Genomic DNA, 14,460 nt, shown 5'->3' with positions numbered 1-14,460 from the left:
ATAGGTGAGATCCCGACCCTGTCACATAAACGCAGCAGTGCAGAAACCCCCTCTGAACCAGGAGGCCTTTTTGAGAACAAGAATATGTTTTCATGCAAGACTGCTGAACGTCTGAGAAAATAATCACAAATCAAATCTGTAAATATTAATTAATCTCACACATGGCTCATTAAAGCAAAGCTGTTCAGTCGAAACGTTTCAATGTGTACTATCTTACAATCTGCTCTTCAGTTTCAGTTTATCATTTTCTTGTTGATTATGGAAATAAAGAGTGCTCGAGGGACTGATAATTTAAGTTCAGGTTTAATTAAACCTGCTTGGTCAGTGTTTGGCCTCCTGAAGTTTAAAATGACAAACTACAGCAAACATTCTGAAAAGGTGTGACTTATTACTGAGCCTTTTGACATTCATTATTTATATCAGCACTTGCATAACTGGATTTTAAACCATTGAAAATGATATTTTGTTGAGAAAACTAATGAATGTTTGTCAGTAATGATTTAGTTGAAAGTTGTTTCAAAAAAGGACTTACCTTTGTTTATATTTGTATGGCATTTTTTTTATTGCAGTTATTTAAATTATTTAATTATATATATTTTATTTACAGTATATTATATTATTTTATTTCATCCTGCCATATTTGTACATTTTTAACAACAAAAAAAAGAAAGAAAAAATAACATAATCATTTCTTTTAATGTTTGGCAACTTTTAAAACGTGGGACAAAAGGGATTATAAAGCACTTAAAGTAATATATTAAGTGATTACCCACCAATGAATGTTCACTACTAAAATAAATGTCAAGATTACAGCTATCATGTAATTAGAAACAATAAATGATGTATAATAATGTATGTACATTTCTAGATCAGAAGGGTAATAGAATATATAACATATTATAACTAGATATTATACAGTGAAGGAAATAAGTATTTGAACCCCAGCCGATTTTGTAAGTTTGCCTACTTACAAAGGAATTAAAGGTCTATACTTTTATAGGTAGGTTTATTTTATCAGTGAGAGACAGAATATCAAAAGGAAAATCCAGAAATGTACATAAAAAAAGGTATATATTGATTTGCGTTTAATGTGGGAAATACTGTAAGTATTTGATCCCCTTGCAACCAACAAGAATTCTGGCATCAAGGGACCGGTTAAACAAGTCCTCTCGCATTAAGAAAGTACTCCCGATGTCATCTTGTTCCCTGGATAAAGACACCTGTCCACAGTGAATAAATCAGATTACAACCTCTCCACAGAGGGTAAGACCAGAGACAGGTCTTGTGATCATGGTGGAACTAATGTCTAGGACATCAGGGACAACATTGTAGAGCAGCACAAGACTGGAATAGAAGACAAGACCACCAGCAAGCAGCTTGGTGAGAAAGAGACAACTGTTTTGATTATTAGAAGATGGAAGAAGCACAAAATGACCATCAATCGTCCTCGGTCTGGAGCTCCACCATCTAAGATCTCGCCTCTTGGGGCATCAATGATCATGAGAAAGGTGAGGGGTCAGCCAAGAACTACACAGGAGGGACTTGTTAATGATCTGAATGCAGCTGGGACCACAGTCACCAAGAAAACTATTGGTAACACACTGCGCCGTAATAGATGAAAATCCTGCGGCGCCCCTGCTCAAGAATGCACATGTCCAGGCCGTCTGAAGTCTGCCAATGATCCTCTGATTGATTCAGAGAAGGCTTCTGAGAAGGTGATGAGGTCAGATGAGAGTAAAGTGAAAATCTTTGGCTTCAACTCGACATGTCGTGTTTGGAGGAAGAGAAATGCTGACTATTACCCCAAGAACACCATCCCCAGCGTCAAGCTTGGAGGTGGAAACATTATGCTTTGGGGGGGTTTCTCTGCTAAGGGGACAGGGAGGTTCACCACATCGAGGGCCAGGACACTGAAAATGGGACATGGATCGGTCTTCAAGCACGGCAATGACCCAAAACATATGGCCAGGGCAACTAAGGAGTGGCTACAGAAGAAAACCATTAATGTGATGGAGGGGCCTAGCGAGTCTCCGGACCTCCATCCCAAAGAGAATCTGTGGAGGGAGCTGAAGCTTCCAGTTGCAAAGCATCAGCCTCCAGACCTTAAGGATTTATAGAGAATCTGCAGAGAGGAGAGGACCAAAATCCTTCCTGAGATGAGAACAAACCTGGTGACCAACTACAAGAAACATCTGCCCTCTGTGCTGTCCAACAATGCTTTCTCCACCAAGAACTAAGGCACGTTTTGCAAGGGGACCAAATACTTATTTCTCACCATTAAACGCAAATCAATTTATATCTTTTTTAATGTACATTTCTGGATTTTCTTTTTGATATTCTGTCTCTCACTGTTAAAATAAACCTACCATTAAAAATATAGAAAGCATAATATAGAGTATTGTAAGTGGGCAAACTAACTAAATCGGAAGGGGATCAAATACTTATTTCCTTCACTGTATATTTAGAGCTTTCTTAAAAATGTAAAGAAATGTGATAGAGGAAAAACATTGTAATACATTTTTAAAATAATAATACAAACATGTTAAATTGATTAAATTAAGTTAATGACTTTTCCCAATTGGCTGTAAAAACTCAAATAAATATTCAGCTGTCCTGTGATTAGAAACTGTAGATGAAAATGTTCTGATACCAACACACTCCCCCCTCTGTGTGTCCAGGAGGTGTGTGTCTGAGCGGACACTCACAGGGCGACGGCCTCCGTCACTGGACCGACTGCCTGAAGAACCCGGGCCGGAGGGTGGAGCGCTGGCACATCCTGAGCAATGAGCTGCCCCGCACCCTCAGCCACGACTAACATGGGGGGGTGGGAACCAGGGATCCTCTTTAGGGACGCACTTCAGCAGCTTCACCACGAAAGCCGCAGGAAATGAAAGGAAAAAGCGTGATGGTGTGCCTTCATTAGTGAGAAGAAGCTCCATGAGCATCAGCAGCAGATATCACAGGGTCAGACACTCTGCACTGACACACACATTTCAGAGAACCCATAGCTGCAGAAATTCAAATGCATGTTTTGTTTAAGAGAACGCTTTGATGGAACTTTACATTACATTTCATTGTGCTAACACTTTTTATCCAAATTGACTTTATTATTTTATCCAAAAAGATACAAACCCAGAACAGCAACAATCCTGCAAGTGTATTAGCTTCAAATTAGAAGTACCTTTTAAGAAGTGCAATTTTTTTTATAATAGTCCTTATGTTCATGGTGCATTCAGGCTCCAGAGTAATGCAGTGATGAGGTAGGAAGACCCGGATTTAGCATCACAAATGCTTCCCTTGACAGCAGAAAAATAAGTTCTGGGGCAAACGCATATTTATGATACTTAACATGTTTTGTTTAGCATGGAAATCTCCACATTAACACCACTTTCGATCTCTAAAGCATAAATGCAATCGGCAGAAGTACAAAACGTACACTAGGCTGTTAAAGAACGACATCACGGTCGCAAGGCTGCGTTTCACCACAGCTTGATTACGTTTTAGTCCCTTATTATCACTTGTAAGCAACTGTCATTTTGGACATTCACGAGCGGGGTGATTACTGATGTATTTCATGTCATAGAAATAATCATGAGAATCCCTTCAGCCTGTTATAACCACTGACCATATTTCAGGCAAATTTAAGACAAACACGTTCAAATAATCGTTGAATCCAAGACAAATGCTGTGTGTTTTCTGGGTCAATCTATAGCATCCAGAGCTTATCAAATCTGGTCATCAATTCTGCAAGCTTGTTTATCTGCAATCTGCAAAGTACCTAGTAAAAACAATTATTAAATACAAGTGGTAGACTATAAAGTATAAAGTGGCAGAACATTGAGAATGTGTACTTAAGTACAGCACTTCCGTAAATGTACTTATTTACTTTCCACCACATAAAACAGAGCAATACTATATTGTAAAGATACTCTGTTACAATTCAACATCCTACATTCAAAATCTTACTTAATGAAGGAACTGTAGGGGTGATTTGGTTCGGGGAGAGTGAGTGTGGCGAGCAGACAGGGTCTCGGTCAGAAGACCCAAAGGGCAAGGATGCAATGAGGCAAGGAGAAGGCAGGGTTTAATGCAAGAACCAGTATTTATTTTCCCTTTTGGTCTTGATTATTTTGTGTGCTGCATGAGAAAACAAAGAAACAATACAACTACAATTAAATAACGAAGTGGTCAATCAAACAGAGAAACCAACAATCATGTGCAAATACACAATTCAGAACTAAACAGCAAAGGCAACGAACAAGCAACAATCATGTGTGAATACGCAATCCACAACTAAACAGCAAAGTAACAAACAAGCAACAAACAATTCCCACATGGCTCCTAGCACATGTCTGAGAACAAAGGGATCAGCAAACTACCACAAAGGCATACAAATGAAACAATAAACAATGAATTGACCACTCACGTTAACTTGAAGACGCACACTTCAGGATATGTGGAGGAAACTCAGGACACAGGGTTAAATTGGTGTGCTGGCAGGGAGTGCAAAGGATGAACTAAAGGGTGAGCAGGCTATTTATAGTCTCCGCCCCTTAGCTGGCAGGTGGAGTGGGATTCAGTTTGGCAGATTCACCATATTAGAAAGATAACTGAAAAAAAAGGACGAAAATCCAGGGAGTCTTTTCATAGCCGCCCCGGAATTGGGATCAATTCCTCCTGAAAGAAAGACTCACTCTTCTTCCAACTCTGGAAGCACCATCAGACGACACACTGGTCTGGTGTAGGTTTGACGGCCGACCTGGACGTCAACGGACCGAACACGTCCGTCTCTACCGGCCATGACAGCTGTTACTCGACCTGTTGGCCAAGAGGCCCGCGGCAGTTGGGGGTCAAGGATCAGAACAGTCTTCCCTACTTCCAGATTCTGGACTTCCCTCAGCCACTTTCCTCTGGGTTGTAGGTTAGGCAAGTAGTCACGAATGAACCGTGTCCAGAAATGGTCCGCCAACATCTGGCTATGACGCCACTTCCTTCGCCCAAGGAGCTTGCTGTTGGCAAAGATGGCTTGTGGCAGGGAGGCGTCCTGCCGCCCCATCAGCAGCAAGTTGGGAGTGACCGGATCAGGATCACTGGCAGAAGATGAAAGATAGCCTAAAGGCTTTGAATTCATAATGCCTTCTACCTCAACCAGGACAGTGTGAAGGACAGCTTCAGAAGTGGTCTGATTCCCGAGGATCACTCGTAGGGCGTTCTTGACTGATCTGATTTCGCGCTCCCAGACTCCTCCAAAGTGTGGAGAACATGGCGGATTGAAGTTGAAGGAAATCTGCTGATTGGCCAAGTGTTCCTGAAGCTTGGGTTCCATGGCCTGGAAACATTGATTCAACTCCCTGTCCCCAGCACGGAAGTTTGTTCCCCTGTCCGCCCAGATCTCAAAGGGCTTGCCACGACGGGAGATGAAACGACGGAGTGCTAGGAGAAAGGCATCGACATCCATGCTTCCAAGCAAATCCAGATGTAAGCAACGAGTGGTTAAGCATTTAAAGATAATTCCCCATCGCTTCTCTGTTCTACGGCCATGGTGAATGATAAAGGGTCCAAAACAGTCTACACCAGTGGACCAGAATGGTGGTTTGAAGAGACGCAGCCTTGCCGGGGGCAGATCAGCCATCTTGGGCACTTCAGGAGAGGATTTCCACCTCTGACACTCTCTGCAACTGTGCTGATGTTTACGGATGGCTGGTCTTCCTCCCAGGATCCAATACTTGCGTCTCAACTCTCCAAAGACCCTCTCTGGCCCCGGATGCAGCAGGGACTCGTCATAGTGCTTAATGATGAGCTGCGTAGTGGGATGCTTTGGGTCCAGAATGATTGGGTGGATGATGTCTGGGTCTAGGTCCTGGGACCTGCGTAGTCTTCCTCCTACCCGCATCAGCCCAACATCTGGATCAAGCTCAGGAGAGAGTTGAAGTAGACTACTTTGCCTAGAGAGAGGCTTTCCTTTACGGAGAGCGCTGAGTTCTTCAGGGAAGCATGACTCCTGGGCTTGTTGTAGAATGAAGGTTTCCGCTGCTGCACCTTCAGTCACTTTGTCGGATTGAGTCAATGTTTGGTCAGTAGCGGTGATGAGGTCACTCCAGCTTTGATGCTTAGAGGCATTCGGCAATACACTGGGGGCAGCAGAAACATTCAGGCACGTAGCAGCCTTCCTCAGTTCTGTGCTGTCTGTGAGGGATGAGGTGTGGGAAACACCTGGAGCAACAGGCCAGCAAGTCTCAGGGTGCTGAAGGAAGGCAGGTCCGTCCGTCCAGCAGCTAGGTTGCGCCAGGTCACGCAGTGTCTTGCCTCGGGTCAGGTCATCAGCTGGGTTGTTTGGACTGTCCACATACCTCCAGTCATCTGAGTCTGTGAGTTCTTGGATCTCTGCGATTCGAGTGCCAACAAAGACCTTGTAGTGGCACGACTCTGACTTCAACCAGGTCAGCACTGTGGTGGAGTCACTCCAAAGGATGGTTCGGGCCCATGACAAGGTAAGTTCAGACTTCAAGGTAGTGGCCAACTGCGCCCCTACCAAGGCCGCGCTCAGTTCAAGTCGAGGCATTGACAACTGTCTCTTTGGTGACACCCTGGAGCGGGCCATGACGAATGCCACATGAACATGATCTTGGCTGTCATGGACACGTAAGTAGACCACAGTGCCATAGGCCCTTTCTGAGGCATCACAGAAAACATGCAGCTCTCTGTGTACACCTGACTGGTCAGCACAAGAGGGCACATAGCAGCGAGGCAGTCTGATGCTTGAGAGGTCAGCCAGTTCCTGTTCCCACTTCAGCCATCGGTCAACCAGTTCAGATGGAATGATGGGGTCATCCCAGCCTCGTTTGGTCTTCCACAAGTCCTGAACCAGCACTTTGGCCCTGGTGGTATAAGGTAAGATATACCCTAAAGGGTCGTATTGACTGGCCAGAGTGCGATAGATTAGGCGGAGTGTGGGAATCTTGATGGGTGTCACACGGTGTTTGTATCCCAGGCTATCAGGAAGGCAGCTCCAGCGCAAACCTAAGGTGGATTCCTGGGGGTCAATGCCAGCTTGAGAGAGCCACAAGTCCGTGCTAGCAGATCTTGCCTCTGGAGGGAGATGTTCGACAACGCGGGAGTCATTACTCGCCCATTGGCGAATTTCGAATCCCCCGCGAGACAGTGTGGAACGAAGTTTGTCCAGAAGTGCTTTGGCTGTGGCCGAAGAAGGGAAGCTTTGCAGGCAGTTGTCAACATAGAATGCCCTCAACACTGAGTTCATCACTCCCTCATCACTCTCTGGGTGCTCTTTGGCTTGACGCTGCAGGGCATAAATGGCGCAACAAGGACTACAAGTTGTACCGAAAGGTAACACCTGCCACTCATAGGTCTTTGGGTAGGTATCTTGAGCCATAGCTCGCCAGAGGAATCTTAGCAGTGGCCTGTCAGCAGGGAGTAGATGAACTTGGTGGAACATAGATTTTATGTCACCACTGATGGCCACGCTGTGCTCACGGAAACGGAGGAGCACGCCAAGAAGAGAGGGACCCAGAGTTGGACCAGGAAGAAGGCTGCGATTCAGATTCAGGCCATGAAGCTGGAAAGAGCAGTTGAACACCAGCCGGTGTTTTCCACTCGCTTGTCTGATGATGTGATGTGGAACATACCAAGATTCTGAACCTGGCTGATCATCTTTGGGATCCACCTCCTTCACATACTCCATCTCGACCAGTTTCAGGATCTCCTGGTTGCAGATCTCAATGAGCTCAGGGTCCTTCTTCAACCTGCGTTCAGTTCCTCGCAGCCATGGCAACAAGTTATGGGTTGAAGAGGTTAGCCGTGGACTGTTCGGTGCTCTGAGCAATGGGGTAGCATATCGAGACACTCCACCTGCTTCTTTCACTGCAGTTTTCGTCTCGAGCAGCTCCAGGCAATAATGATCCTGCTTAGAGCGGGTTACTTCCTTCTCCTTACGGTGTGGAAAGGAATCGAGTCTCCACAGTCTCTCCACATTCTCCATCAACTCAGCAGTAGCTGGGCAGGATACAGTGTTGCAGAGTGTGAACAAGGCTTGTACATCAGAAGTCTGAAGTCGAGGTAAGGCATTGGCTGGGCCCTGAACAGCCCAACCCAAGGCAGTATGGACGGCGATGGGTCCCCCATAAGGTCCCATGTGGACAGGCTCTTTGGGCACCAACAAGTGGGAATGATCTGAGCCTATCAGGATCAGCGGCCGGGCTTGGACAAAGTCCGGTAAGGGTAGGCCTCGTAAGTGGGAATACTCCCTCTGCAGGTCAGAGGCGGGACAGGAATGCTCAGCCAAGTTGAGGACAGGAGCAGTAAAGGCATTGGCTATAAGGAATTTGATTTTCTTCTGGCTCACTGGGGAGATTGAACAGGAGATTGTCTCACCACTTATGGGAATCACCTCATGACGCACAGTTCTGAGATTCAGGACCTCTTCTGGTCCTTTTAGTTGCAGCTGGGACACTGCAGAGGTTAGGATGATCGTTCTTTCTGAACCATCGTCAAGTATGGCATATGTCTTCAGCCTCTGCCGGCCATTGATCAAGAAAATTGGGACTACCTTCAACATCACACGGGGAGATCTGTTTGGCTGATCCATGTACAGAGTGTCTGCAGAACAAGGTGCACGGACGAGCAGATTGAGGGTGTTTCCCGTTGCTGATTTCTCTGAGCCATGGGGGCCTTTAGATGTTGACGGTTGAGGTATGATGTTATGCAGGATGGTGAGATGCAACTCTTTGCAGACATTGCAAGGCTTTTTGAGGGTGCAATTATCTGGCTTATGACAGCGGGCACATCTGTAGCAACGATCATTCCTCTCTATCCAGGTTCTCAGTTGTGACGGGCTAAATTCTTTAACTTTCGGGCAAGTTCCCAGGAAGTGTTCCTTGTTGTTACAGTATGGACAAAAAGGTTGGAACTTGGGTTTCCCATGGATTGTCATCCCCCTTCCATGGCTTGGTTGAACATCAGGCTGGCTCTCCACAGTGGCGGTGTTGCTCAGGTACATCGTGGTCGGCGTCGCCCTTCTCCCCAGGTTCTTCTGGACTGGCTCTCGTCTCTCCACTGACGCAGGTCCCGAGACTTGTTGGGCAATACTCTTGGCCCGGGCTTTAACCTTGAGCCATGCTGAAAAATCTTCCAAGGTGTATGATTGTTCTGAACCCTCTTTCAAGATGCCACGAAGCAAACAGTGCTCAATGAAACTGTCTCGGTTTTGAATGGGGAGCTTGGCAAGAAGCCTGTCTACGTGAGAGCCACACCGTAACTCACTTCCGTCTGCACCTTCCACTGACCTCAGCATGCCAATCAATGAATGTACAGAAAGAGCGAAGTCCTGGAAAGCGTTGCTGTCACCAAGTCTGACAGGTGGTGAATTGAGGATGCTAGCTATTTCACTTTGGACCAACTGCCGTGGCTGGCCATACTTTGCCTTAAGGGCAGCAAGAGCGGAAGTGTAGGGAGTTGAGGCGTGCATATAGGACTTTGCCAGTTTGTATGCACTTGGCAGCCTCAAGTGATCCATAAGGACCTGAAACTTGTACTGTTCAGAAAGGTGAGCGTGGATATCTAAGAGATTCTCCAACGCCATGGTAAGCAGAACAAAGTCACTTTCCTTTCCGCTCTCAAAATAAGGCAATCTTGGCTTCGGGATGCCAAAGGCAGTCGCTACTAAAAGCTCCATTATACTAGCGCCCTCTGATACCCTCTCAATGGGGTTAGGCAAGGAAAGAGGTGCAGGTTTCTCACGAACCGGATCTGAAGGCCTCTGACTCCTGGCCGGACGAGGTGCGGTCAGCGCTATGTGGTGAAACAAAGGAGGTGATGGAGCCGCATGCTCGGGACTGGAAGTCTGAAGTAATGTGTGACTCTCAGCAGTAGGATCAGAAGTTGCTGCTTGACTCACAGCATCTACAGGTAGACTCACAGCTGGAGGTAAGTGGTGGTACGAAAGAGATTGTTCACTCACTGGAACTTGATAGGAGACCGATGTCTGAGGAACCTCAGGGGGAGCCTGCTGCTCGGAGAACAGATCAACAGGTTCAGCTGAATCCAGGACTCTGGAGCTCAGGGAAAAAGGAGCAAGCACCTGAGGTGGGTCATTCACACTGGACATAGCTGGCGGAGCGGGTGGATGTTCTGTGGTCATTCCTACATCCCCAGTGAAGGATGTGATTAATCGAGCCTCTTCCAGTTCTCTTCGGACTTTCCGTAGTCGTCGCTGTAGAGTAAGAGACCGGGTCATCCTCTCTCTCTCCTTCAAAGCTTCTTGTGCTCGCCTATCCAGTTCTTGTGCCCGTTCATCTATAGCTTGTTCCTCCTCAATCTGACGCTGTATCTCCTGCAGTTCTCCAAGTTTCCTCCTCTCATCGACCATGGCCGCCTGTTGTGGGGTGAGCTCCACCTGTTGGCTCCTGCGTGAGCTTCGGGAGCTTCCACTAGCATAAGTGGAGCTAGAAGAGAAGGCCGTCTTCGACCTTGGTGGTGGCTCACGCTTGTCGCTCTTGCCCCTGGATCTGCCAGGTCTCACATCTCTCAGGTGGATCGGAGCAGATGCTGGCTGTGTAGCTGGCTGTGGAGCGGGCAGTGGAGCGGGCAGGGGAGCGGGCAGTGGAGCGGGCTGAAGAGCTGCTGATTCAAGCTGGACATAGTCGTGGGTAACTTCATAGTCCTCTTCTTCTTCCTCCTCGACTGTCGTCTCTTCCTCCTCCACTCCTCGTTCCTCAGCGGCTGTGTTCTCTCTCAGCGTCTGATCAGGGTTTTCATGGTCATCCGCCTGGACATCAACAGCACCTGGGGGTGGAGGCGGCAGTACGGCTGCTTGGCTGTGACGAGGGAGGCTTTTGGGCTGGCTGGAGAGTTTCCCATCAGGATCCAGGAAGCCATAGCGGTCAGGTGGACGTCTCTCTCGTGTAGGTCTGGATACCGTCCCCTCACTTCTGGTTCCAGCTTGGGGGGCCTTCTCTGGCAACGTCAACTCTCTTGACTCCTTACCGTTGCCTGCCATGGTATCACTCACTCAGTATCCGGCTCGAAGGACCATTGAAGGAACTGTAGGGGTGATTTGGTTCGGGGAGAGTGAGTGTGGCGAGCAGACAGGGTCTCGGTCAGAAGACCCAAAGGGCAAGGATGCAATGAGGCAAGGAGAAGGCAGGGTTTAATGCAAGAACCAGTATTTATTTTCCCTTTTGGTCTTGATTATTTTGTGTGCTGCATGAGAAAACAAAGAAACAATACAACTACAATTAAATAACGAAGTGGTCAATCAAACAGAGAAACCAACAATCATGTGCAAATACACAATTCAGAACTAAACAGCAAAGGCAACGAACAAGCAACAATCATGTGTGAATACGCAATCCACAACTAAACAGCAAAGTAACAAACAAGCAACAAACAATTCCCACATGGCTCCTAGCACATGTCTGAGAACAAAGGGATCAGCAAACTACCACAAAGGCATACAAATGAAACAATAAACAATGAATTGACCACTCACGTTAACTTGAAGACGCACACTTCAGGATATGTGGAGGAAACTCAGGACACAGGGTTAAATTGGTGTGCTGGCAGGGAGTGCAAAGGATGAACTAAAGGGTGAGCAGGCTATTTATAGTCTCCGCCCCTTAGCTGGCAGGTGGAGTGGGATTCAGTTTGGCAGATTCACCATATTAGAAAGATAACTGAAAAAAAAGGACGAAAATCCAGGGAGTCTTTTCACTTAAGTAAGAGTACTTGACATCAAAAACTATGAAAGTACAACCTTTTTATAACAAGATTAATGAGCTAAAACTATTGATGCATTATCGTGCACATAACTTAAAAGGTTCCCGATGTAAAAAAGGAGCTCTATTTTGTTCTTTTTACTATATATACTGCTGTGTATAATACACTTAAAAGACAAAACCTAACAGTACTCGTGTGTAATGGTGCATTTCAGAATCATATATATTAAATTACTGGATTATAATTGTTGATGCAACAATGTAAAAACTGAAAACATTTTTAGCAAATTTGAATTACTTTACATACTGCTGCTGAGTTTTAACTTAGTATTTTAATGTTTATTTATGATTTTATTTTATTTTGTTATTAGCTAATAATCTGAATCTGTAAAGCAACTGAAGCTGTGGAAAAGTGGAGTAAGAAGTATGAAGGAGCACAAACATAAAAATACTCAGGTAAAGTACCTCAGAATTGTACTTAAGTACAATACTTGTGTAAAAGTACATCTGTACATTCTACCACTGCCAATAGTTAAAGACTTTTTTTCTCTTTCCAAATATATATATTTGATCAATTTTATGTCATGGCTAAATTTCTATTCAACATTTTTTCTTCCGGTTATCACATGCAGCATTGTAAGCAATACATTTTATTTGGCATTATTCACAGCTACACTGCAGTGAAGGAATGGTTTTGTAGTTCCACATCCATCCTCTTTCATTTTGTCACATGTGAAAATGGCCCAAAATCTTATGAGGACTTTTTTTAATGACTCTTTGGTGTTGTTGGGTGTAGATGTCTCCGCTATGAAAAGCTGCGATAACTACCGAAGCATATCTACTGACCAGACTCTATATATAAGCTCATGTCGACAGTTTGTAATAAATCTCACTGCCAGAATGGTAGACAAAGGTCAACTGAAATGCATAAAAACAAGTTAACCTAAAGACCAAATTCAATAAAGCTGACAGTGTACTATTTAGCTAGCGAATGTCAGCTATCTAGCTTACTTGTGAGTTTTAGAAATCATCTAATCTATTTATTTATTTATCCATCCAGCAAATATTAGCAAATACTGAACAAATGGGTGAAAGTTAGCTGTTAGCTAGCCTACCTTAACTACTTATCTAACAAACAAGCTGGCTAGTGAATGTAAGCTACAGCATCTTGCTAACTATCGCCAAATTGGTGGCTCTCAGAAATGAAATAAGAGTTTTGATTTATCCCCCTAAGATAAAATAGCAGTGCAGGCCTATGTAAACCGTTTATGCGTATAAGTCATTTCATGTTGTCATGTGCTTTTTCAAGCAGACCGGGATTTTGGGATAAGTATTACGTTTGCAGTTATACTAGTTTGCAAAGATGAAGGTTCTTCATGATGCTAACAATAAGGGAAACTCACCTGTGTGTTTTTGTTTAAATGTTCAACCATGACCAGAACTTACTGTAACCTCACAAGAAATCACAGTAAATTCTTGAATTGAAAGTTCATCGAGCCCCACCTACTGAATTATCAATAATAACAACATTGGTAGATTTACTATAATAATTTTTAATGAATGTTTCAACATTGGTTCCTTAATTTCAGTTGGAAGTAGACAATAGCAGCATTCTGGCCAGCAACCGTTAATTTTCCCCGCCACAACAACTGACAAATATACCAGCGGTCCCTAGCACGCTAACAAAGCTAATGCTAGCTCCAACAAATTGTTTTCCAGCTGACTCCTTTTCTTATTGAACACTGTGAAAGATATATATGATTCTGTATAATGTAAGATTGTGAATGTAGGATTTTTACTAATAACGTGTAATACTTCACCTGAGTATAACTAATTTCACTTAAGATAAGTGATAATAAAGTAAAACTTTAGTAATCCAGAAGGAATTTCTCAAAAAATATTTCATCATAGTGTTAACAAACAATAGACATATAAATATAAAGAGTAATAATAATAAAGTGTATAAGTAGTAATACTAACATCAGGGCCCAATAGAATAACATTCAAAGCATAAGATATGTATGTAAAGCAACTAAACATCAATGCATTTTAACATCAATGCGGATGATGTAAAAAACTCATGTTAGGTTGACTTATTTGTTCACCAATGCAAATGATATTGAAAAAGTAATAAGTAATATGTTTTTTTACAGCAATGCACATTGCATGGGAAAAGTACATTTAAGTTCTATTGCATGTTATGTTAAAAAGTGTATGTTACATTTTTTTTTTTATCAATGCACATTTTTTATTATTTGCCACGTTACAGTTGCTAAACATGATTTCATGACAGCTGTTTTAAGGCAGGGGCTTAACCAACAGGAAAATATATTGCACAGTATTATGAAATATTTCTCATCAGCAGCATCCATTTCAGCCTGTGTTAAAAGGCATCATGTTGCTCAAATGGGTCTAAACCTGATATATAATCTGAGTTTCCGTCATATTCCTGCTCTAAAGAGTGAAACCAGACGTTGTGCATCCTGTTGTTGCCACGATGCTAATGATTTATGAATAAGTGGTTCTTCCTTGGTGTTGCATGATGATATATGTTGATATTTATATCTCTATACTCATGCTGCCTGTTTTTCTAATTGTTGAGACATGATGAGGCATTCAGGTACATATTGGGAGTCTTATGTTTACAGTGTTCTTCTTCTTTTATGCACGACTGTATGATTGTACGAGTGTGGCTTTCTATACGATATCTATATTAATATACATATCG

General features: G+C 44.0%; 2 protein-coding genes across 2 annotated transcripts in view; one reads left to right on the top strand and one right to left on the bottom strand.

Annotated features, from left to right (window-relative positions):
• Positions 1-3,969, top strand: part of doc2a (double C2-like domains, alpha) — a 64,901-nt gene extending 60,932 nt beyond the window's left edge. Inside the window, exons 10-11 of the mRNA XM_063904188.1 lie at positions 1-4; positions 2,679-3,969. The exon at positions 1-4 is cut by the window's left edge and continues 93 nt beyond it. Coding sequence (XP_063760258.1) covers positions 1-4; positions 2,679-2,815 — 141 coding nt within the window. The 3' untranslated portion in view covers positions 2,816-3,969. The remainder of the gene's footprint in view (positions 5-2,678) is intronic.
• A 114-nt stretch (positions 3,970-4,083) lies between these two features.
• Positions 4,084-11,725, bottom strand: LOC134877993 (uncharacterized). Its single transcript, XM_063903731.1, has 3 exons — positions 11,507-11,725; positions 4,427-11,217; positions 4,084-4,137 (listed from the first exon to the last, which is right to left on the bottom strand). Exon 2 carries the CDS (start codon positions 11,012-11,014, stop codon positions 4,691-4,693), a length of 6,324 nt encoding a protein of 2,107 aa, XP_063759801.1. The 5' UTR covers positions 11,015-11,217; positions 11,507-11,725; the 3' UTR covers positions 4,084-4,137; positions 4,427-4,690.
• Positions 11,726-14,460: the final 2,735 nt, after the last annotated feature.

The sequence above is a fragment of the Eleginops maclovinus genome, chromosome 16, assembly GCF_036324505.1.
Source record: "Eleginops maclovinus isolate JMC-PN-2008 ecotype Puerto Natales chromosome 16, JC_Emac_rtc_rv5, whole genome shotgun sequence".
Lineage (NCBI taxonomy): Eukaryota > Metazoa > Chordata > Actinopteri > Perciformes > Eleginopidae > Eleginops > Eleginops maclovinus.
The sequence above is the reverse complement of the archived record's forward strand: the minus strand, read 5'-3'. Positions and strand labels throughout refer to the sequence as shown.

Excerpts from the sequence above, each read along its gene's own strand:
- LOC134877993 (XM_063903731.1), bottom strand. The coding sequence starts at position 11,014 with ATGGCAGGCAACGGTAAGGAGTCAAGAGAGTTGACGTTGCCAGAGAAG.